The sequence below is a fragment of the Epinephelus lanceolatus genome, chromosome 16 (assembly GCF_041903045.1).
Source record: "Epinephelus lanceolatus isolate andai-2023 chromosome 16, ASM4190304v1, whole genome shotgun sequence".
In the NCBI taxonomy this organism is placed as follows: domain Eukaryota; kingdom Metazoa; phylum Chordata; class Actinopteri; order Perciformes; family Serranidae; genus Epinephelus; species Epinephelus lanceolatus.
In genome coordinates this window covers 5638277-5664237 of record NC_135749.1, presented here as the reverse complement: position 1 = coordinate 5664237, position 25961 = coordinate 5638277, and the positions used below count along the sequence as shown (strand labels likewise).

At 42.1% G+C, this 25961-nt stretch overlaps 1 protein-coding gene across 2 annotated transcripts in view; it reads right to left on the bottom strand.

Moving 5' to 3' along the window:
• khdrbs3 (KH domain containing, RNA binding, signal transduction associated 3) overlaps positions 1–25961 on the bottom strand; it is a 179987-nt gene that overhangs the window by 69565 nt on the left and 84461 nt on the right. For both annotated transcript variants that reach the window (XR_004502256.2, XM_033638047.2), the window contains exon 3: positions 17462–17578. Coding sequence is in view for 1 of the 2 variants with exons in the window: in XM_033638047.2 (XP_033493938.2) it covers positions 17462–17578 (117 nt within the window). In the remaining variant the exon portion in view is untranslated. The remainder of the gene's footprint in view (positions 1–17461; positions 17579–25961) is intronic.

Genomic DNA, 25961 nt, shown 5'->3' with positions numbered 1-25961 from the left:
ACGCCCGCCAGGAGCCGTTCAGCACCGTGGACCATTGGACTGATGGGATGTCGGACCAATGGGCTGTCGGACCAATGACATGGACCCGCCAAGAGTGAGTATTCTGATCGTAGATTTTACTTCCTCCACAGTTCCTCCTCAACTGTAGTTGAAACTATTGAGTTCTGGTTGTAATCATACCTAACAATTAAAATCTTGTAAGATGGAGGTAGAGCCACAACGATCTACAATTGTGAATGTTCTCTGGTGTCTTTATTTCTCCATGACAGTAAACTGAATGTCTTTGATTTGTGGACAAAACAAGACATTTAAGAACGTCGTCCTGGGCTTTGGGATATACTCATCAACATTTCAAGAATCAAGAAAGTAATCTACAAATAATCGCAGCTGTAAAAGGGTGGTTAGCACTGTCGCCTCACAGCAAGGTTTGATCCCAGGAGGGAGCCCTTCTGTGCGGAGTTTGCATGTTCTCCCCGTGTCAGCGTGAGTTTTCTCTGGGTACTCCAGCTTCCTCCCACAGTAAATGGACCTGCATTTGTATAGCGCCTTGCTAGTCATCTAGTGACCACTGCTTTTTACACTACGAGTCACATTCACCCATTCACACACACATTCATTCTGGCAGCCGAGGCTACCATACAAGGTGCCACCTACTACTCAGTTTTAACACACTCACACACCAATGGAACAGCCATCGGGAGCAATTTGGGGTTCAGTATCTTGCTCAAGGATACTTCAACATGCAGCCTGGAGGAGCCCGGGATCGAACCGCTGATCTTTCGATTGGTGGACGACCTGCTCTACAGGCGCTCCCAAAGACATGCAAGATAATTGACCTATGGCTAAGCCACGCCCTCAAATGCGATGAGCCAATCACAGTGCATATAGCCATTCCCATACACTCAAAAATAGTCAAACGGTGTGCATGGGGTACATGCAAATCTGACACAAGGTATCCTGAGAGGCTGGGCGACCAGGTGTATTTTTTACACTTTAAACCACATCTCAACCGAGAAAAGTGTCTCCTTTGGATAAAGTTGTGTGGTAACATTAGACCACAACATCAACTCAACGTGAATAAGATTAACAATGATGTCTACATCTGTTCTAAGGTAAGTCAACATTGTGTTTGAGGCAACATATTGTCACTTTGCTGGAAAGAAATATAAAGTTATTTTTAACATCTCTAGCTAACGTTAGCTAAAGTTAGCCTAACGTTAGCTCCTAGCTGCGTTGTTCATCATGTCACCTTGTTTGCTGGGAGTTCATTAGCCTATTTTGTTCTAGTTTTGTACTTTGGTGATCGTACATCATTGTTAGCTGTTGTCCAAAGGGCTCTAGTTAAGCTAACGTTAACTTCTGGAGCTTAGCTTCATTAACTTATCTGTAATGGCAGCGATAACAAAGGTTGGCAAACGTTATGCTGAATGATTCAGTGTAAATACTGTAGCACCAAACTAACGGAGAGACACTCTTGGTAAAGATGGTAAAAAGGCCGTTATCCTTTTCTCATATTCTGAGCCAAAAACCTTAACTTCAGTGGCACTTTAACTTGTTGTCTTTGATGGCGACGGCAACGAGATGCGGTTCACAAGCGTACACTGTGACCTGTAAATTTTGGCTTGTAATTTAAGCTTTTCATCGACCTTCTCAACAATAAAATGATGAATATATCCCTCCAATGCGTAGTTTAGGCCCTTTTGGTTACTTCTCAATGACATCTGATCGTTATGTCCCCAAAAATCATCCGTTGCCTCCTGTGAAATGCCGTGTACTGTGACACCTGCCATAGCGCCGGTCACTGAATGTTGATAGTTTGTCTGAGTGAGTGGAGGGGGGCGTGGCTTAGCCATAGGTCAATTGGTGGCTCTAAATTGTCGTAGGTGTGAATGTGAGTGTGAATGGTTGTCTGTCTCTATGTGTCAGCCCTGCGATAGTCTGGTGACATGTCCAGGGTGTACCCTGCCTCTTGCCCAATGTCAGATAGGCTCCAGCCCCCCCGCGAGCCCCAAGAGGATAAGCGGTTAGAAAATGGATGGATGGATGCAGCTGTAGATGGAGGTCAACAAAGCAAGGGGCCCCAGGGGTCCTTGAGGAATTTCCAAGAGGTTCCCAGAAAATTGGGGAATATTTCATTTTCACTGTTAAATTCACCATGGAAGTGAGCCCAACATGTGTAAGAGTCATAAGAGTGACTGTTCTGATTATAAATTAAACTTCATCCAAGCTTATCACCTCAACTGTAGTTGGCAACAATAGAATTCTGGTCTTAATATCAATGTATCCTCATACAGTGGTGTGCATGGTATAAAAATGCACACGTAACGACTCATATATCTAACAAATGAGCATCCCATGAATGATGTCACGTATGTAATGTCAAGTCACATATGTAAAGAAAAGCTATGCACTTTTGTAAAGTTATGCAGGTTGGGTTTAAGCAAGTAGAGGTTAAGGAAAAGAAACATGTCGACAACGTACCTTGAAATAGCTCAAAGTACACTTGGTTTCACACAGTTTAGAATACCGTCTTGCATCCATTGCCCCAAATTGCTTACCAATGCAGGCTACTTCTGTCTTTACTCCCATCAGTGCATTTGTCAAGTGATTGCAGGCTTTTCGCAGGTAATTACATGGGTTATACACAAAGTACTGGGTCATGATTACGTGGGTTATGGATGATTGTAGTACATAACTTTTCATAGGTAACAGCCATAATCTTTTCGAATGGAGGCCCTTGACGCAAAATTCAAATTGGGGTCCCGGACCAATTTAGGGGTCCTTCAAAGGGGAAAGGTTGAGAACCAGTGGTCTAAACTAATGGTTCTCAACCTTTTGTGCCACAGGACCAACAGGGGTCCTTGAGGGATTTCCAAGGGGCTCCCAGAAAAATGGGGAATACTTTATTTTTACTGTTAAATTCACCACGGAATTGAGCCCAATGTGTTTATCGCCTCCACTTTAGTTGGCAACAATATAATTCTGGTCGTAATAGCAGTGTATCCTCATACAGTGGTTTGTAAGATATCACACAAAAATGCACATGCAACGATTCCTATGTCTAACAAATGAGCATCCCATGAATGACGTTACATATCTAATAAAAACTACTGTTGTAAAGTTATGCAGGGTAGGTTTAGGAGAAGAAACAGTGAAACACGAACCTTAAAATAGCTCAAAGTACACTTGGTTTCACATGTTTCAGAACACTTCTTGGGGTGTTTGGGAGTCATTAATCGCCCCGCATTCACCGCCCAAGTAGTCTACATACCTATGCAGACTACTTATTTTTCTGTTCATGTCAGTGCATTTGTCAAGTGATTGCAGGCTTTTTGCAGGTAATTACATGGGTTATACACAAAGTACTGGGTCATGATTACGTGGGTTATAGATGATTATGGTGCATAACTTTTCTCAGGTATACATCAACAGTGCATGAGTACAGCCTGATCGTATCTAAAAACCATTATCATTTCAGATGAAGGTCCCTGAAGCTAAATCTTATCAAATGGGTGTCGGTGATCTACGATGTATCAATCTTGAGGTCCTTGACACAAAAAAAGGTCGAGAACCACTGGTTTAGACCTTAAACGAATGACAAATCTGATCTAATTGTCAACAACAGTACACAACAGAATACAGAAACAGAAAGTCCAAGACAAAAAGAAATCAAAATACTCGACACCCTTCACTTGACTGGCAGGTGATTCCTGGCAAGTAAAGTGCGAAAGACCACAGCAATCAACACACTGCACCAAAGAGACTAATTAAAAGTAAAGCTCTAAAGGATTATCACCTTGAAAAGTATAATAACAAACACTTTTAGATGGCATCCATGCAACCCTGCCTCCTACAAGCATTTATATTAACTTCCTTGTCTAGTATGTATTAAAGAAACATGATTTGGCACGGATACCCATGGTGACTCAAGGATTGACCCTTCTGACCTGTCCTTCAGTCAAAATGCTCACTTCATCAGTGAAAGATCTCTTCATCTACAACATGGATTGACACAGATTTTGGTACAGACATTCCTGTCCCTCAGGGGATGAATCATAATTCCTCTGTTGATCCCCTGACTTTTTTCCTGAAGATTGACTGTTGAATGGATTACTGTGCAATTTGGTGAACACATGCACAGTGAACTTCGGTGATCCCATGCTTTCGTATCGAGCACCATCACTGGCCTCACAGAGCCTCACAGAGCCACAAGCATGGCTGTCGACTGCACATTTTATCACATGTGTTGTTAGGTTTAGACAAAACACTTGGCTGGTTCGGTTAACTTTCACAGTCACATCACGGTCACATTGTTGTTGCCACAGATATGTTTGGTGTGGTAATGTTTACCATGTACACCTTTTTAGTTTAGTATGTTAGCGTGCTAATACACAAAGTACTAAACACAAAGTACAGCTACTTCAGGTATCTGCTCATTAACCAGTGATGATGTTTTTGATTGTAAATGAATCACAATCAACCTCAATGGGATGCTTAAGAAGTCAGAGGATCACCAAAGTTGTTCAGGTACTTCCACTGATGACTACACAAGTTTTCATGACAATTCACCCAACAGTTGCTGAGTTATTTCCGTCTGGACCAAAGTGGTAAACTGACCAACATGCAGCCACGCTGCTAGCTTGGCAGAAAATGTAACACAGACAAACGAGATTACATGTACTGTATTATAAATGGTACTTCAGATCAGCTGTATGTGTTAGGTTCTTTTTTTTAGAGCTGATCTGTGGTGGTCATATTTCAAAACGCTGTCTTCATTAATAAACAGATCCATCCATTCTGATGTCAATTGCAAGATGTCGATCAATTTGTTAGGTCAGACGTGTTGTGACTGACACTGCCAATAAAGTCTGTTCGAAACAGCTGCTGCATGAGACTTACATTTCAATGGCACCTTTACTTAACGCTTTGCAATGAATAACACAAACACAGTGGTGTCTCAGTTCACTAGCTGGAGAAAATACCAAGTATTTTGTGGCTGGCAACAACTCTAAAAAAATCTAATCACCCGTTGCCACCACAAGTGCTGGTAGTGCAACTAATTCATGTTTCGAATTAAATAACCCAACTAAAACTACTGACATTTAAACAGGATCATTACTTGTTACTTTTGTCTTAATCATAGCAGAAAACAAAACCAATCCACAATTTTTTTTTCCTAGTTCTGATGTCACATCACCCGTAGTAACACATAGTTCAGGTGAGTTGTGGTCAGTGTGTTTATATTTGGGAGAACGACTGACAGAGAGACAGGAGGAGAAGGTGGAAGGTGGGCTATTGCATGTAAGGTTTATGTAAGCTATTAACAACAATGTTACTCAGAACGCTGGAGTTGCACTGTGCACATTTAGATGGTTTTCTCAAGGCAATTGAATCGAATGCAACTGGACTCAGTTTTGTCTTAGAAGATGTTTCACCTCTTATCCAAGAGGCTTCATCAGTTCATGCTAGTCTGACTAGGCTGGAACTAGTCTGACAAACTGGAGTGGAAACAACCCAGGTTTCTAACCTCTGGGGACGTCTTCACAAGGCCAATGATGTCACTGGTTCGTTAGTGCTCCAATGGTGTGTCAATGACGGTCGCTGAAACTCCTGCTGCAACGGTGGTCGTTGGAGTCGTTAGAGTCACATGAGGCCATTTGTGAACGACCATTGTTTTTTGAGGTTAAGCTGTTAAATCTCCTGGGCAAGGATGAAAGGACAGCACTATAGGTGGGGGATAGATGGTGTCGCAGACCTTCTCCCCTATTGAGAGATGTCTGTCTTCCCTGTCCAAAATGTGCACATTGCTGTCTTCGAAGGAGTGTACTTTCTCCTTGAGGTGTAAATAGACAGCTGAGTCTTGCCCTGAAGAGTTAGCCCTTCTGTGTTGGGCCATGCGTTTGTTTAGTGGTTGTTTTGTTTCACCAGTGTACAAGATGGTTTGCATTTGTATGGCAACGTTCTAGACTTTTGACCACTCACCTGTCACATTCACCCATTCACACACTGGTGGCCGAGGCTACCATACAGGATGCCACTTGCTACTCAGCAACCATTCACATTCTCTCACACACTGATGGAACAGCCACCAGGTACAATTTGGGGTTCAGTATCTTGCCCAACGACAGTTCAAGATGTGGACTGGCTGAGCTGGGGATTGAAGTGCCAATCCTCAAATTAGAGGACGACCCGCTCTACCTCTGAGACCTTCCGGCAACGCAATGAATGGTATAAATCCATCAATCAGCATCTGACTGTCACTGTGTACACAGTAACTGACATTCCAGGCTCCTGAGCTTGCTTTCTTGGAAATATGAACTTAAGTTTTGCCTCCTCAAGATCAAGAACCAAATATCTCCATAGTGGTTTGTTGTAGTCTATGTGCAGGATGTAAATTACTGTTGAGGTCACTTTTATTTTATTAGGCCCATCAAGATAAGAAATTACTGTCAATTGTCTGAGAAACAGTTCCACTACTAAGTTTTCATCAGAATGACAATGGAGACACTCACAGATAAAGTCTGACAGTTTTAGTGTCCCACACTGAGCCACAGCTACACTAAAACAATATAGCTATTTGTGCATTCATAGCAATCAGAAGCAAAAGTTACTTTTAAGTGTGGTGATTTAATAACTTTTGAGAGAAATAACTGTAACTTATTACTAATTTTAGTAACTTGCAGAACACTGGCCACCACAGAGGGTGTGAACATGTAGAAAGTTACAGATTTTAGCTTTAACCAGGTGAGGATATACGCCAAGAGAGCATGTATTGTTGTTTAGTTACGTACTCAAACCCCTGAAAGCAGAGCAGATGTTACTCGCTCCTCTCCAGCTCTGCCTGAAGAAGCCCAGTTCATTTAGACTGCAGTATGAACCATGTAAACAGCGAGGGGTTGCACAGGCCATTCAGGCCCGACAGAAGCAGGCCAGTATAATGTTATTGATGGCGAGAAATAGGACAGCAAAAACCCCAAATGTCTCCCAACACATTACACAAAGGAAACAACAGGTTTGGCGTCCCAGTTTCTCCCTTTCAACAAAAAAAAGGAAAAAAAAGTCTTCTCCGGGGCCTCTCCAATGGCGGCAACTTCCTCTACCCCTTCTCCCTCTCCAGCACCGTGCAAGCCAGTGTCTCTGATGTCACCTAATTATAAATAACCTTCTTTTAAGAGTGCCTGTGGTATGTTAATGATATGTTAATTTCCCCCATAAATCTGTGCTTTACGAGCAGAGGGCCCCTTTGCGCATAGCACCAGCCCTGACGGAGCTGCTGATGTCGAGCAGGGAGCGAAAGCAGGGTGTTAGAAAGAGACGACTGCTTGCAGATCTGTCTCTCCTTTTTCCTTTCATGTGTTCCTTGGTATATTTGCATGAAAAAAGGAGATATGAAAAACAATCATTACCTAGTGCTTTAACTATCCTCTGTCAAAATAACAGACGAACCAGTCTGACGTTAGCACGTGCCATCTGAGGACTTCCTTTTTATTTATTTGTTCTTTTGGTCCATCTTTTCCAGTCTATTCAACATGTTCAAAGTGACAGTGTTACACCAAGTGAATATCTCATTTGGTATGAAGCCAATCTGTTAGTGTGACCACATCATTTGCATATGATATCATAGATATAATAGCAGTTTTCATACGAGCGGGCCCCTCCCCCAGCGCTGATAAGAAGCATCGGTGATCCAGCAGAGTCCCATAGCAGCTAAGCAGCCCATGGCGGGAGATTACAGCTGTCTGTATCTCATATCTACTGGCAGCATCTTCCTCCTGTTCACATTTTTTTTCCTCTAAATCTGCTTATGAAAAGCCGTTCACCCTGGAAACAGAAGGCCACAGCGCTCTGGACGCAGGAGCTCCTGCAGACAGAGCTCAGAGGTAAAGAATATTTTCAAGCTGGGAGCATCACATTCAAATGAAATTAAGGACAGACACTAGATGAAGTGTAGAGCTCTATCAGCTTTGTTCATCTACACTTCTGACGCACGTATTTTGAGGAAATCTCTCTAGCGGCTTGTAGCAGTCATCAGCAGCACCAAGAGGAGCCATACTGTATCTGCCCCTTACTGGTCTCCCTTTACTGGTAAAAGAGTGGCAGGGGCACCTCAGGGGCTGAAAAATGAAGCCAAAAACTGCAGTTCCTTTAATGGATCCTCTTGACGCTGGCTCCAGGAGAGCGTCAATCCCCATAGACCCCCATATTAAAATAGAGTGCTCCAGGGATGACGTTTTTCTGTAGGCTGATGCAGAAGTTAGTGTCGCCCTGGTTTCCTCATCAAAGAGCTTTAGGATTTTTTCATTGAATTTTGGATTACTACAGAAACTAAGTTCTGTGGCAAACAGACGTTTATGGTACTCAGTTTTGTTCAGCAAGATTATCTTTACAAATACACACCATTTTTATGATTTTTGATGCCTTAAGCAATCGCCAGAAGTAAAATGCTAACGTTAGGCTATAAACAAACTACACTTTGGTTGCATGATCTTTTTTTTTTTTTTTTTTGATATTTCTGGGGACTTTTTGCCCTTAATTGTTGGAACAAATATAATGTGAAGGTGACGGGAGGTTGTATGATTTAACATTCCCTACCACAATGAGGCCATGCTCTGCGTATGACATCCTGTCGTCTCATCAAGCCTCTTGTAGGCATCGCCTTTTCTAAGACACATAGAAGCTTCATAACAGATGAGTGGGGTATGTACTGATGTATTTTATGCCATAGAACCAAACATGAAAGCCTCCTAAGCTTTTTGTAAAACACAGACCTTATTTCAGGCATCTGACCAAAAAGTCATCCAAAAAATGCAAGGGAACTGAAAGTGCAAAAACTCATTTATGAATTCGAGGACTCTCTCCTTACAGCAGAAATAAATGTGTTTAAATCCTGCTACAAAAAAGGTTCTGGCCTTTATAGATACTTTCCCCATTAATGACAACTTTTAATTTTGATATCTGTCATCTATTTAAGTGTTATTAAGGCTTAAAGTTATGCATAATTAAAGGCATGGCCGCTTTGAGTGACAGGAGGGTGCCATTCCATTGTAAAGTCGTTACCATTGGAACGACATTGGTATAGACGTAGCAGCAATTGTTGTCACTATTTCAGTGTATTTAAGCTCTTGAAAGTTAACTGAAACATTTTGGTCACCCAACGCTGCGCTCGTTTTGTACTTGGAGGTCGGAAGTCGGAAGTGGGAATGACGTCACCTCCGAGTTGACAACAGTTTTTGCACTCTAGTTGACGACGGTGGACAAGTTGGAAAAAAAACACGGATGCCCGCAAGAAAGCCTTTGTTGCCCTCGCACTTTCGGAGTATAAACAGCTTCAAAATCATCATGTACTCCAACTGATGAAAGCCGCAGATGAGGCTGACCTAATGTAAAACAAATAAGATAAAATTGCTATAAACAGTACTTTAGCACTATATATGTGACTGGCAGCCATCTTGAATTGGTAAGTCAGGGTTGATGCGGTTGCTCCGAGTTGGAAATACGATCTCAGGATGCGTTCGAGTTTAAACTTCCGACTGGGAACTGTGAATTTCCGACCTCCGAGTACAAAATGAACACAACATAAAAGGTCCTGTTCAGCAGGGTTGGGTCAGTATGAGAAAAAAAAAAACGGTCCCGTTTTTGTGAAAAACCACATCAAGTCGGTAATACCGGATTTTCGCCACTTGGGGGCGCAATTGACTCATTTAAAATAAAAAACGACCACAGGACAACAGAGTGACAGTAACACGTTGTTTCTGTTTGTCAGTGCAAACAAGGGTTGCCTCCTTTGTCTGGCTCAGAGCCAAAGTGTTGCCATATTGGCCCATTCTTTGATTTCTTCAAGACTAAATTGTCCGCCATTATCGACTCCCCGTCACTGTTAAACAAACTCCAGGCTACAGTAGAGGCCTCGGCGCATGCGCACTCGCACCCCCTAGCTCAGTCCCCGCCCCACCCACACCTCCTTCTCTCTCCTGCTCGCTGTGCGCTTGGCGAAGAGGCAGACACAGGTGCTTACAGACCCGGGCGTACTATAAGCGGAGCAGACTCCGCGAGGAATGTCCACAGTCATTCGGGCTTCCATAGTCAAGTGCACTTCCGCGATGTGAAAAATACATGCCGAGCAGTGTTTTGTGTGACACTGGTGCGCGGAGCGGAGTCCGCGCGGTCGTAAAATCTGAGCTTTGCATGCACAGGGCTTGCAGACGTCCACTTTTAGTCCAGGCAGACCTCCGCGGAGTCCGCTCCGCATATGTTCCACCATAAAATTACCTATGTGGTCCGGTCGGTCTCAAAAAAAAAAAACCCAGTCCAAGATGGAGTACTGAACCGAATTGGTATTACCGAGAACCGACCCAACCCTACTGTTCAGCATTTGCTAGTGAGAAAAGACCCTAAAAGGAGTCTGACATTCAGTTTTTCAGGTAAGTACATTTTGTTTTTTGTTTTGTTTTATTTTTTCTTAAAAATGTTTTTTTCTGGAATTTTTGCCTTTATTAAAAAAGGAAATTGTAGCATGAAGTGGGAAGAGAGAAGGGATGACACACAGCAAAGGGCTGGGGTTTGAAGGGTTTGAAGGCAAGGACACGGCCTTTATACATGGGGCACCCGCTCTAGGTGAGCTAATGGGTGCCCCAAGTACATTATGATTTAATGGTTTTGGCGGAGTAGAGGACTCTTGCAAGAAAAGGGAGAGTGCGTGCTTTACGGTGAGTAAGGACTGGTGAGACGGTGGAAATGTGAGATGCTGTCCTGTTCCTGCTGTGGATCATTGCTATACCCAGAATAAAAAGAGAGGGCTCCCCACCAGAATGCTTGAGTTTGCAAAAGGTAACAGGATCAATAAAAGGGATGAAGACATTGACAATGACATAAGAATAACTGATACATTTAATAGCTACTGTGCAATCAGCATGGAGTCATATACTGTGCCAGTGTCAACAGACTTGACTCAGTGAGCCTGTACGCTGGTAAGAACAATAAAATGTGTAATTTGTTGTAAAGCATTGTCACCCTCAACTTCATCTCTCACAGGTCATATTCTTGTTAATGTGATGTAAATTACATCACCTCTACATCTTCAAATCATAATTAACTTACAAATGATTTGCAGGCACGAACACAGGTTAGGTTCATTTTTTACTGTGGGACAGTGCTTACACATACAGAGCAGTCCTCACAGACAATGGAGGTATTTCTCTGCAGCAGCTCGCAATTAAACCCGACACAGGACTTAGCAAAAGTGAAACAAAGTGATTGTTTTGTCTATCAGGAAAATTAAAGCGGGAGTACAAGTCCCAGGGAGGAAAATGGATGAGTTAATCACGGCGCTAACGAGAAGGGGGCGCGGGAACACGGAAGCCTTTACATCATCTGCTCTGACAGCGACAGGACAACCGAGGTGCCATAACCAGGCGGGGAGACTCTGACTCCGACAGCTCAGTGCCTTTCAACCTCTCTGCACTCACATTCTTGTCAACACAAGATCAAGGTCCCGCAGCAGCAAATATTTGAGCAATTATCCCAGCCCTTTGCCGTGTCTCCGCCATATGTAAGAGCTTAAAAGGAAATGTACTGAACACTGTATAGTTTCATCCTCCAACACATCCATTATACTGTAGTTTTCTGAGCAGCGAGACCACAATTACATGTCTTATGCAGGGTGAAAACAGTACATTATTTCCTTTGCTGTCATTCAGGTGCGACCCAGGAGTACAGTTGAAAAGAATGCAATTTTCAAATTGTAAAGGCTGTGTCATGATCTAACCAAGCAGGAACACCAGGCCCAGTGAGCCTGACATGCACATACACTGCCCTGCGCTCCACGTGACATCTGCCAATGAGGCTAGATGAAGACAACAACTTGTAAAACCACATGCAAGCGTTGATGCTCACAGGACTACAGTGTGAAAAGGGCCAGAGCAGAAGCTGGTTTTAAATGCGATCCACACGTTTACATATCAGATAGCTATAAGTGTAGTGCTATGTGTGCATAGCGAGTGTGTCATCAAGTGAGAGAGAGAGAGTGATGGCGGATGCCCTCGGAGCAGAGAGGTGCTGGCAGTGAGAGCAGAGAACAAATTAGCGGTACAATAATCAAGTGATAGCAAGTGGTAGCAGGTGTAGGTTTCAGTTTGTCCACAAATAAACACTGTAGCTCCTCGAGACCAAATACAGTTCTTGTGTTTTGCTTTCCAACCACTGAGTAAAGATAACATCAAATATACAATGAGGCTTTGAGTTACCTGAATATTTTGGAGTGGCAGAGCTATAATCAGTGTAAGGGTTCCTGCCGCTTAAAGGGATAGTGCACCCAAAAATGAAAACTCAGCCATTATCTACTCACCCATATGCCGAGGGAGGCTCAGGTGAAGTTTTAGAGTCCTCACAACACTTGCGGAGATCCAAGGGGAGAGGAGGTAGCAACACAACTCCACCTAATGGAGGCTGACGGCGCCCCAGATTCAAACGTTCTAAAACAGATAATTGAAACCACAAAATATCTCCATACTGCTCGTCTGTAGTGATCCAAGTGTCCTGAAGCCCCGACATAAAAAGTTGTTTGGAAAAACGTCATTTGAACTCTGTTTTTAGACTCACTGTAGCCTGCAGCTCTAACTGCCTCTCTGTGCACCACGCTCACATGTGCGCTTGTGCGAGACCGTGAGACATGGGCACCACCTTCATGTGTGTTCACGTGCTTTCGCTGGTCTCGCCCGCAAGTTCTTTTTATGTCGGGGCTTCAGGACACTTGGATCACTACAGACGAGCAGTATGGAGATATTTTGTGGTTTCAATTATCTGTTTTAGGATGTTTGAATCTGGGGCGCCGTCAGCCTCCATTAGGTGGAGTTGTGTTGCTACCTCCTCTCCCCTTGGATCTCCACAAGGGATGTGAGGACTCTAAAACTTCACCTGAGCCTCCCTCAGCATATGGGTGAGTAGATAATGGCTGAATTTCCATCTGTGGGTGCACTATCCCTTTAATGGAAGTTAGATTTAGGACTTTTTAAGACTTTAATGCCACTCAGATTAAAATTTAAGACCAATTTTACAGTCACCAAAATTGAAGAAAGGAACAGAACTGATTAGTTGATTAGGTTTAGTAGCAATTTTGCACAAATATTTACAATAACGTAAAAAATTAGTTTATCATCTTGTAGCGGAGACGAGGATCAAATAGGACTGAGAAATACCTGCCGTTTGTTGGCAAGATTTCTTGGTGTTTGGTGTCTCAGCATGTGGGATTCCACTGCCTTGAGTTTGAAAACCTTTTTGCATAAAATACACTGAGCCTTGCGTACATTGACTTGTACCAGTTTCAGCCATGCCCCAAAATGTTAGTTTAATAGCCCATGTCATCCAGGGAACAGCGACACCTAACTTGTAGACAGTGGAGTCTCTGATTTAAGGCATTTTAATACTAATTAAGGCTTTATCTTTATATTTACGAATAAATGCCTTCTAAGACTTTTTAAGGATCCGCAGTAACCCTGAGTGTGCACTTTAGCTTATGTGATTTGTTACTGGAACTGACTGGAAATCAGTAAGATCCATATTAAAGGGATAGTTCAGATCTCTGAAGCAGGGTCAGTGTATTCCATACAGTAATTGTCAGTTGGCACGCCCCCAGTTTGGAGAAGCAGACTTGAGTCCAACACAGAAGCTAAGCAATGTACTGCCGTGGATGGAGGTTAGCCTCTTAAACTTATTTTAACCACCTAAAAAAAATCAAGATTAGTTTAAGTGTACATAGTATTTATAATAAACAGTGATTTCTGATGGGAAACTGAAGCTGTGTTCAATGGCAAACTGCCCCAAAGAAAACGGTGAACACAAGAGCTGCTGGTCTAACGCGTCCTCGATCAGATATTTTGTTTGTGTCATTGAGTGACTTCGGTGTTTAAAAGGGTTATTTTGAATTCACCAAGGCCACATACGTGATCGAAGCAGCAGACCAGCAGCTCCTGCGTTCAATGAGCTGAAGTTACAGTTTTCGTCAGTCTGGTGGCATTGAAGAGAGCAAAGATAGGGGACTGAAGCTGTTATTGAAACAGGCTGTCTGACGGAGAGGTAAAGCAGTTAAAATACTCTGAATGTAGCATACACTTAAACTGTAACAGATGTTTTTAGGTGGTTAAAATACGTGTTGTTGCTGCCCCTGTCCACAGCAGCAAATTACTTAGCCCCATGTCACAACTCCTGCCACTACTCAAACTGGGGAGGTGTTGACAGACATCGACTATATTTAAAACACTGACCATGGATAGGTACCCCATACAACCCCAAAAAAGTAAGCAAGGAGTAATAGCGTCCTGGTTTCAAACTACCTGTGTCTGTGTGTGTGTGTGTGTGTGTGTGTGTTATAATCCAGGTTTGTCTGCCATGCTTGCATGTTTGTGCATGTGTGTATCCTACTGGCTAGTTAATTGCAGTCACTTTGCACTGTGCTCATACCGTTAATAGAGGGATAACGTCGTCACAAAAGCGTAGCGCCCCTCTTCTGTTCTGTTACATCTGTCATCACCTTGGTGCTAATGGTGCTAATGGAGTTAGCACCTTGAGCTGCTAGCCACCATCTCAGCCTGCTCCATGTTGAGAGCGTCGTGCAGATAATTCATATGCTCTGGATTTTGCATAGGACTCCTTTTGCTGTTGCTCTGTTTTCTTGTTCTGTTGTCCTTCTTTTCGTATAGATTTTATTCAAATTGAGTCATGATGACTATATTACACGTTTACAAGGCTTGAAGTTAGAAGTTATAATACTCTACTCTGATTAAAGGTTTCATTGCTCATTAAAGATGCTATTCCTATGAATTCATGCATCAATTTCATCATAACATGCAGGCCTGGCTGACACGGAAGAGCAGTGTATATGATGACTGTATCTAATGTTGTGTTGGTCATATGAAATGATATAATGCTTGTGTATATTGAAATACAGAGGATAAGGAACCTTAAGAAAAATTGCATACAAAATTGTGATCGTAATTTTGATCTTAAAAATAGCAACTAGATTATTTTCTCATATCGTTCAGCCCTAGTTTAAATCTTTTCATTATAAATAGAAACGTGTCCTTAAGGCAACAGTGCCTCACTGTAACCGTAAGAAAGCTTTGTTTCAACTTGAAAAAAGCTTACCCCTCTTTTTGCTCTGCAGCGGCACAGCTCCGTGACCTACACAAGGAATTTCAAGTTGCTGAAAGCTATGATGACACATGCTGCGCAGCTGAAAACAGAAAGTCAGCAACCAGCTGAAGATAAAGTGGTAGTTTTGTTGCGAAGGTGTATCCCTCTTCCTCCCCCCTAAAAAAAAAGAGGAAGCAGTGCTGAGCGGAGCGTCCCCGACAGAAAGCTGTCAGTCATAAATCCCGCAGTGGGTTTGCGGAGACAGGTAAGGGCTGCCGAGGTCAGCACATCTCCATGACAGATCTTTTCTTCAGGTACTCGAGAGGAGTCAACTATCAAAGACTATTGATCGCAGTAATCAAAAAGAATGTGCTGTATGATGGCGAGAATCACCGCCACCAACAAATCACCTCTGACAAACAGAGGGAGTGGAAAGATGCAGACAAGTCAAGTGATGTGGATTTATTCTCTGTTAACCAGGCCAGTGTGCAATCAATCCTGCTGCTGAACAGACATTTCTATCCTCGCTTTGTGTACTGACATGATCACGATGATAGAAATCGTTAAACTGGATTGTGTTTGAAATTCCAGCCTTTTTAAAGTTTCCATTTATGTTCACATCATGATGAAGCATTTCCTCATCCTGCGACAGAGCTTAAAACAAAACCATAAATGTAGACAGTGTTGTCTGTGTACTGTCTGCACTTGATGTGACTGTGAATATTTTGTTTACTATGAGAGAGCAGGCTTTGAAAGATGTCAGACGTGTTTGGTGGTCCCTGAGATCATTCACATCTCCATAAACTTCTGAAATTTGTTTTCAAGATAAAGCTGTTTTTCAAAACTGTACGGGACCCACGAGCTGTCACTCAAGTGTAGTCAGAGTTCCTGCGGCAATCTGCTCACATCTGATTTCAAATGAGACAAACAGAGCGAAGGCTAAAGTGAAGAGGAAAATATCTAAATAAGGACATTTGCTAGTGTGTAAGTTCAAACTTAAAGGTTTTCACACAGTTGGATTTCGTAATTATCTAAAACAAAACTATAGTTGGGGCGTACTTTTTCGAAAAGCAGTATTGGACTACTCCAATTTTTAGGCATTATATATGTGTAAAAAATACATTTAATAAAAGCATAGAAGTCTGAATGATGTTTGTAAGGGATGCACCGATATGGATTTTTTCAACCTATAACAATAACCGATAATTACCTGCTTCTCATGGCTGATAACCAATACAATAACGATTATTACGATTATTTCACATTTCTATATTTTAAAAATAAGTGTATAACCAGTAGTTTATGTACGACTGAGGGTAAGAAAGGCTGAGACGTAGTGAGAAAATATAGACATTTCACCGTCCCATCACAAACTAGCCTGCAGCTACCAAGTAGAATAACGATGCGCTACTGATTCACCTCACACATTAACTTTCAACTCAGACAGAAAAGCACCCCCTCTAGACAGCGTGCTGCAGTTGTTGTTGTTCCTCTTCTCTGTTTATTAGTGGCTCACAAACCAAGTTTAAAGGTACACGTACTGCCACCCACTGTGTCAGGTGTGTAGATACTGCCCTTGTCAAGTCAATGAAAGCAGCCTGGCTTTGTATTATCAGCACTATTTATCGGGTTTAATTTTAAATATCAGAATAATGCATTGTAATAAAAATGTCCCATGATCAGCTGATAATTTTTCAGCATCCCTGATGTTTGTATCTTATAAGTTGAAGGAAATTAAATGGAGCAACTTTGATGACTGAATGATGATAATTCAATTTAATAACTTTAACAAATGTAATTGTTCTTGCATCTTAGTTTTTTATTGCAATAAACTGAATATGTCTGAGTTTTAGATTCTTGGTTGGACAAAATGAGCCATTTGAAGACATTAACTTTTGCTCAAGTAATTGGTGATTGGCATTTTTCACTCTTTGCTGACATCTTACTGGCCAAACAATGTGTTTTGCGAAAATAGGAGGTAGATTAATCTAATATACGTCTATAGTATCTTTTCATGATTCAACTTCATAAATGAAGAAGCTACCGTCGACAGTCTGTCAGGTCAAAAAAGTGGGTTTGTTTCATCTGGAAAGTTTAGTTTTTGGAACAAGAGCACAAAGTTAGTTTGTCAGAAAATCCTAATTTAAGCTGGGTTTCCAACGAACGTCTTCCATAAAAATTTCTCTTTCTTAAGTTTAAAGGTAGGTCCAACCCTCCCTCACTTCAAACTGTGTGAAAGAGTTACTGCAGCGGACCAAGATAAAATGCTGTGGAGGTAAAAGCGTGAAAGGAGCAAGGAGAACATGAAAAAAATGAAATAAGAGTGAAGTGTTACCTTTTCTTTGTCTCTCATGGATCCTTTTCCCAGAATTGACATCTTTGTGAGAGTGTCCTCCTGTAGTCTCTTTAACGAGTTCCCGCGTGGCCCGAGGAGTTTGCCGACAAAGTTAAACTGCAACAGAGAGCGAGAGCGTGGATCAATCAGAATCTGTGTGTTTGAGATAAAGAGCAAAGACATTTCTTATGCTCGACCAGCGACTGAAGCTAATGAAAACTTATCAGCAGTTTTTCTTGTCCGTGTCTTGATAGGATCAGAATGGAAGTATTTCTTATCCCAGGTTCACCCTGTCACCTCTTCAGAGCTTATGGTTTTATGTTGCATGAAGATGCTCTGCGATTAGCTCTGAGTCTTAAAAGCTTGGCATAAAATTAGTGTTAAATTCACAAGTGTGTACAGTAGCAAGTTTGGTTACTGTGGGGGGGACACAATGAAGTCACAATAATGCTGCTTTTATATTCATGTTTTATCACTCTTGCAAAAAACAAAACAAAACAAACAACACATTTTGATGAAATAGTTTTTTTTGTAATTTCCATAAGGGATACACTGACGCACTGTTGTTTATTTTGTTTTTGGTGTTATTTACTCCCTGTTGTGCCAGGGAAACAAAGAAATCTCTCTTCACGCTTTCATTTCATTCATTCACAATTCTCTCGACTCCTCTTCAGTTTCTACGTCTATGGGTGTCACCCCAAATTAATCCAACCAGATTCCTAGATCTCCCTCAACCAATCATATCATGATCAAACTGTTCTCATCTCTGCTGCTGTCAATTGTCTTTATAGGACGAACACATGCGACCCTTCTCCACCGCATTCATGTCCAGTCTTCAGCTCATCCACTGCCCAGTCCTGCTCCTCATCCCATCATCCTCCTCCTTTAGCCATCCCTATCTTCACCTCATCATCAGTGACTCCATCGGGGGGAATATTCCTAAACTAACCATGCCATCTCTACCCCGAAATATACATGTCACAATGGAGTCTAATTGCCAAAGAACTTTGTTTCATTCATCATATCGTGCACTCTGTAATTAATTATTGTTCACTCTAAAATAAGTCTCTCCTGATTGAACTGTACTCATTCAAGTTCTCAACAAAAACAAAAACAGACCGCAAGAGCTATGATTGGTCCTTCAAACTACATCATTTCAGGCATTTCGCAAGGTTTCACTTCCTGCTGCAGTACCACAACACTGCCATTTTCAAAAGTCGAGCCATTTAACGGGCGTACAGACCATCGGCGCAGTCGCCTCTCTCTTCATCGTCGTCGCATTTTGTAATAAGAGTATTTGTTGCTCAATGTTGATCATTTCGAGCACCAGCAACAGTCTTTCTCTCTCGGTCACTATCGTCACTGTGACTAGAGCAAAGCCAGAAGATAAACAAACAATGAACGAGCAACGACCATAGACGTCACAGAATCTAGGTAGGTATATAAAAGAACACAGCGCCCCCAAGCGCTTTGGCGGGGAATTGCGTAGCGACATAGACCAACAGGACGCAGAACTACGATAGGCACATAGCAACTGCGGAGCGACTGCGTCCATGTTGTGTCGAGTGTACACAGAGGCATAAGGAAACTTTAAGTTCCTGCCACCAGCTGCCAACAGCTATGTGCTAACAGTTAACGTGTATCATTGCAGGATAGACAATAATGATGAAGTGAAATCATTAAGGTCTTTTCAAACAGGAAGCGATTGACGCAAGGAGTAATTTATTTTCAATGAGAGGCGAGCAGACAGGTGTAATCCCGTGAAAATGTTGTGGTTGTTCTCGTCTCAAGCACACGCCTGCACGCTGCCAGAGTTGTATTATCTTGAACCGTTTTCTACGTGACACGCACTACAAATCAGTGGATGGCAGACTGATCCTTGCTGTCTGTATGCCCCCTGAAATATATAACCGTTTTAAATTATTGGAGGGTTTTCACATGACGGAGCATTCGGCTATGGAGTCATAACTATGCTAACTTAACTAACTTTAGCTATCAATAATAACGGACTGTGGTCGGCATCAAAGACTGAGTTTGCCCCTCTGCAGTGTGTCAACAAATTGACCTGTGATGAGGGATACACGATACTGTTTCCATGGTTACCGTGCATAGAGCACCTGGTATCTACATTTACTTCAATCAATTAAAATAGATAATAAAGGGCGAAAAAAATAGAACAAGAATACACAACAGAAATAAACACACTGATTTTACTGAATTTGAATTCTAGTTTTTTTTGGAGGATATTTAAACAGTAAATAAAAACACAGATTAAACGCCTGCAGTCAGCTTCAACAACCTCCATTAATGAGCTTAATTACTGAGAGTCTACGGCAACAACTGAAGGCGACTCAGATGAGTGTATTAAGACTTTGATCAACTCTGCTCATCTGTCCTCTCTTTGGACACTTGTTTGATTTTAGTGATTAAATCAAACTGGTGGAGTGAGGGTGGGGAGGAGACTGGAAATTATGCCCTCGTAAAGTGGTAATACTTAAAAGGCATGTGCAGTAAGTGCAGTTATTATCAAATAACATGATGGGAAACAAAAAGATTGAAACGGGGAACAACATGCAGCAAAGTTTCCTGGGCAGATGTTACAGTTCATGGACTCGGCCTTAGCCCCACAGGCTCAGGGGAGACCAAATTAAGTTTAATTTAATTTTATCATGATTTCAATTCATTTTCACAATCCCATAGTATAAAAGTGTCAGACAAAAAAAAGGTCAAAATCAATGCACCAGAAGCCAAGACACTGAGTTTTATTCCCTAGCCAAACCTCCTCTACACTCCCCACAATGCAACAGTTACCCAAGTGCAAAGCCTGACCTGAATTTTCAGCTATTTGGATATTTAATCCTTGGGTCGGTGTTCAGTTTTCAATTTTAGGGTTCTTTTTTGTTTTTGTGAGAAATGACAAGGAAATTATAAATACATATAAATCTTCAGTGTTTCCAGTACATTGAAATAAATGTGATGCCCAGCAACAATATCTGTTGTTTGACTTAATTGCCTTTTACAATGTTGTCTTTTGTGTCTGGTGAGCGAAAGACAAATTTCCACCTCCCTGCAGAGAGCATGTCCTGATTTTGCCAAGTGGTTGTTGTCCTGAGAACATTTTGTATGGTAGCCCTTGGACAACAACTGTCTCAGCCAATCAGCGTGTGTGATGTCATCAAAGAGAGCCCTGCTGCCAGTGCACTGCTAAACGAAACTGCTGTGTAAAAAGGCAAAAATTACAACATGGGACCCAACTTGAAAGTTTTACTTTAGTATAACAGAATAAAGCAACATGACTTGAGGTTAAACATCCTCATGGGGTGGTCTCAACAAAGACGGTGGATAAAACAAGACGGTCCACTGCGAGTCAGTTTCCTGTATCAGTGTCACGTGGGGTTCGCGACCACCACGCCCCTTTAGGAGACTAACAGCAGGTCCTGAGTCCATTGACTTCAGTGGGAGAAATGAACGTGATTACAGATTATGGCCGATTCTTTTGCCCCATAGTCACGGAAGCAAATATTGGACCCATTTATCACAAGCCACATATCTTCAGAACATTCCGACACCAAAATGGCAAATTTCAGACGGACAAATCAGGAGAAAATTTACTTTGTTCAAGACCTGTCTCTGTCTCAACAACACACTCTCGCGAGATCTGGCAACAGACATCTCCTCTCTGGTGCTGAAATCAGTGCAGTTTCACCAAAGATACTGGATTAAAAAAATATTTTTTTCCAGCGGATGTCTTAGTTACAACATGATTGAGCTAGCAAAGCAGTTTTGTGTTGCTATGTGTGGTATTTATTCAATTTTGGGAAATCACGATTTCGAGAAAGCATCAGTGGCTGCAGCTGACAGGGACAGCTAACAGCAGCAGCAAAGCTAACATCAGGACGTCATCTGTTAAAAGCCTCCCGTTGTCGGATACAACATGAAACTACTCCAGTTAGCTCAGTCATGTTGTAACTAAGACATCCGCTGGAAAAAATTTTTTTTTTCACGGGCCATTTATTTATTTAGCTTACGGCCAGTAAGGGTACACACATGTTGACAGAAGCGAGGTTGGGGATACTCATCTCTGATTGGCGGTTCTCCATCTTCTTTGATTGGGACACGGGGGACAACGCTTACTTAGGAGACCGGAAATATACCATTTCATACAATGGGAGTATATTGTAGGTGGGCCATCTTGTAGTAATCCACTATCCTTGGTCAACATCATGGCTAGCTAGCAGGCTAGCTGGCTAATTATTGGCCTCTACTAATACACACCACATAAAGGTGTTCTTGGTTCCTCATAAGCCTTACTTTAATTCTGCAATACTTTTTGTCAGGGTAGGCCTACAATCCTGGAAAAACATTAAGGATACAGTTGGCAGGCTAGCGCGCTAACGCAAGCATGCAAAATTTTTGCACGCTTATGCTAGCACACTACGGCTAGCCCACTAACTCTGACAGCCAGAAAGAAACATCTATGACTCACTGTCCCTTTGACAATCCAAACAGAGAACACATTTTCTTGTAGTGGCCTTTCTAAATTGAGCAGGAATTAAAATTAACGTTAGAGTGTTCTGTTATGATCAAGGAGGTAATACTAAGCAGCTAGCGCCCTAGCTGGCTAACTGTTAGCTCACCTTTGCTAGCTAATGTGGGCTCATATCCATGGTGGCAAAAACGTAAGTAGCAAATGTATATTTTAATGTCTGTAGTAGCAGAGTAGTGTAAACTAAAATAAAACTTTCAGGTTGGGTCTCATCTTGTAATTTTCCCCCAAATCTTGGAGCTAGTGTGCTGTTTCTGTGCTTCTGTTTCACAGTGATCTAACATCTAACCAGCAGTTCAACCAACTCATTAGCCTCAAAGTGCAGCCCAGAAGCCAGAGTCAACACCAAGAAAGAAATATCATGCACTGGATTTAAAAATAAATCGTTAAATCTATGATTCTGATGGTAAAAGTGACAATTTATGATGATTTTTATGAAACCAGAGCTTTACTTTATCACTTCAAAACATTCCCAGAGTCTGTTGAACTGCATGTCCCTGCATGTCTGAATATAAATTTTCAATCTGCGACATTATCATAATGTGCATGTATGAGCTCAACATTGAACTTAACCACCTCTGGCGTTTTCGCCCTCTATCAAAGGCTTCCCGGCTTGGATTACTTCACAAGGTCACCGCTTTTTAGGCATAAAAACCCAAATGTTATGCATTACTGTGTCGAGGTATGTTGTGCGCAGACACCCATCAAAGTCATACAACCTTTAACACGGACTAAACACAATTCTACCAGCAGCTGGAGAGATGGTCGGGGAGACAAAAGGAGAGCGATGCTTTTCTCCCCCTCTCTATGTTTTCCTTTACCAGTGAGTTATACAGCTGTCTCCCTCAACTATCTAGGTCATCAATTAGCTAGCAGGAGGTAAAAAAAATAAAAAAAACAGCCAGTTTGGTTCTACACCTCACCTATATCTCTCCTGCCTTTTGTTCAGAAAGCGAGTGCTTATTAGGAGGCTCCTGCCAATTCCTGGGTGAGGGATTTGAGAGGCAAGCTTTAGTGATTCGCTCTAATGCAGTAAGTGAGTGTTGGGTTTTTATCCTGGCCGGGCTGAACTCCAGCAGCTCTCAGCTACTGGATGTTCCTTCAACTTTTATAATTACCCCAAGTCCTGTGGCTGGATGGGATCATACGGGGCCCTATTCAGCCATCGCCTCAGAGTAAATACCATACCCCACTGTGCTAATTCCAACCCTGCGCTCACAAATGGGCAAAGTGGCCCCCTGCAAAGTTATGACCTTGTACTGATGAATATGTAATACATGTCTACCTTCACATTAGAGAGTGTGGACTTTGATGGTCCATTTAGGTCACCTGAAACATTGCGATAGCTCCGCTGAAATCTGCACACTAATTAACTCCATATATATGTGTATATATATATATACATATATATTTCGAGAAGGACGTGAATTCTTGGGTCAGGAAAATTCAATTTAAAGTTATCTAAGCAAACAAAACAGGTCCTGCCTCCGATGTGTTCAAATTTACAAAAGGATCATCAAAAGAGACAGCGCAACCGGGGCGAACAGAGGTTGTCAGGAAATGTTTTAAATGTGCTGAGTTTAACCGATGTCCTGCGCATCCATCATTTCCACCTGGATAGAGCCTTGATCACTGAGCTGTGCCGTCTCTTGAACAATGATTTGCAGAGCCAGATCACACAGCCGACGTCTCGCTGTGTTACTACAGCTTTTGTGCACCCGCTCCATCCTTCTGACAGGTTGTGTATCGCACAAGGTGTCCGGGATGTTTGTATGGATATCTCAGTCCTCGGTCGACCAACAGTGCTGTACGTGCTGATGGATAAAAATGCTTGAACAAGGAGAAAAGCTGGTTTTCAGATCGAGAACACAGCACCAGTGTGTTTCTTTCAGTATCATGGTGTCGGGGCCATATCAGCTGTGCAAACACAGGCATAAAGGAGAAGAGTCACAGGAATGGAACAATTTGACTGTGAAACAGAAATTGATGCAAACATGAATTTACTCTGCAGCTTGTGGGGATGTAATTAGACGCTGGCTTGTAGCCGTGCTGAGAAGAGAACCAATGTTGTCTGTAGTGGGCAGTTTGAAACAGAAAGACCCAGAGATGTTGTTGAATGAGACAAAGGTGACAATGTTCTTGATGTAAAGGACAATACAGGAAGCTGCATCATTACACTGTGCTAACCAACCCATCTGAAGACACCTGAAGAAACTCCGCCTCTGAAAAATGACTTTCAGTTGAAGTTGACTGTTAATTTCAGATTCTGTAAACGATGTGTGTCAAACAAATTAATGTCCTGTGGGCAAGTCTGTCATTCCAGACTAAGATGAATTGAAGGCACATGAAGGATCTGACCTGTATTAGCGGATTGTTTCTTTTCTATTTATTCAGGTTCTTAAATTGTCTTTAAATTCTAAGCACAGGTCCGTAATATATATACCTCGGGTTTCATGAGCTTTCCTGCCGCATCTGTTTTACCTCTGTTATCTGTTTTAAAAATGCATCGAAATGTAATTCTAGGTTCTTCTAGACTTTATTGTCATATGCACAGCAATTAGAGAGATGCTGTCATCAGCAATGCCAGCGTTATTAAATGTGTTTAAAAAAGGAAATCACCCAAGTGAAAATGAGAGTCTAAGACATGAGGGTCAAGTCTACTCTCCATTTATTTATTTTTAAACCAGTCCGTGCTCCCTGTCTAATTTCGGAAATTTTTGCAGGTCTGAGAACGCATCGCAGGCAGAACTCCACAGCACTTTGTGGGGTTTTAAGTCTTGGGGTAGATAATTAATCAGTCGATCCAATCACAGCTGATCAGATCAGTGGATGAGAGGAGCAGCTGTTTGTGACCCAATGCGCTGAAGCTTCACTTTCACAGCGTCTAAAGTTCTGCTGCTCCGTCCGTGGAGCAAATAATAACTGAACAGTATATTCCTACAGCGCACCTCATGAACAGTCCAGCTCCTGAAACAGAAAATCTAAACATGGCGGCACATTTTTTTAATCCTGGCGGTGTGCCACAAATAAATGTTGGAAACCCTGGTGTGTTGGGAGCAATGATTTGCCCAAACATCACACCAGACATCAACAAATTCCAATCACGGACATCCAGAGTTACGACTCTCAAAACTGGACGTATCGCACAATTAAATATGACTTTCTTGTAAACAAACATGGCGGATGACATGCAGGAAGAACTTGCTGTTGCACTACTTTTTACAGGAAAGGAAAACAATTGTACACATTACAGCAGAAAGCTGGGGGTGAGTAAATTCTGACTATTTCTTTAAAACCCTCTTCCTGTTGGCAATCCTTGGGGTTACCCTCTCACAGCAGGATACTGGATGTTAATTCATTTAAAACTTGTGATTTTAAATGAACCAAGGCTACCATACAAGGTGCCACCTGCTACTCAGTTTTTAACACACTCACACACTGATGGAACAGCCATCAGGAGCAATTTTGGGGGTCAGTACCTTTCTCAAAGACACCTCCACACGCAGACTGGAGGAGCCAGAGATTGAATTGCTGATCTTCTGATAAGTGGACGACCCGCTCTACCTTCTGAGCTACAGCCGCCCATAATTTTAAATCCGTGCGACCACAATGCACCTCTGAGCAGATCGTGGGATGTGAAACACTCTTAACATCACTCAAACCACAGGAAAATCTGCAAGAGGATCTCTACAACCATCAAAAAAAAAAAAATAGGGCTTGAGTCCGGCCAGGGACCTTTGCAACACCTCTGTCTCTCTCATTTCCTGTTAAATGCAAAAAAACATTCACAAAGGAACTGGTCAAGTTTGAACCCCAAAGATATTAATACATACTGCTAAAATAAGGGTAAATAATAATGGTCTGGATTACTGACTGAGCAAAGTGGGCCACTGCCGCAGGCCCTCAGGTCCTAGACGGGCCCCTACAAGCCCCAACTGGGCCATTTGTGGCAAT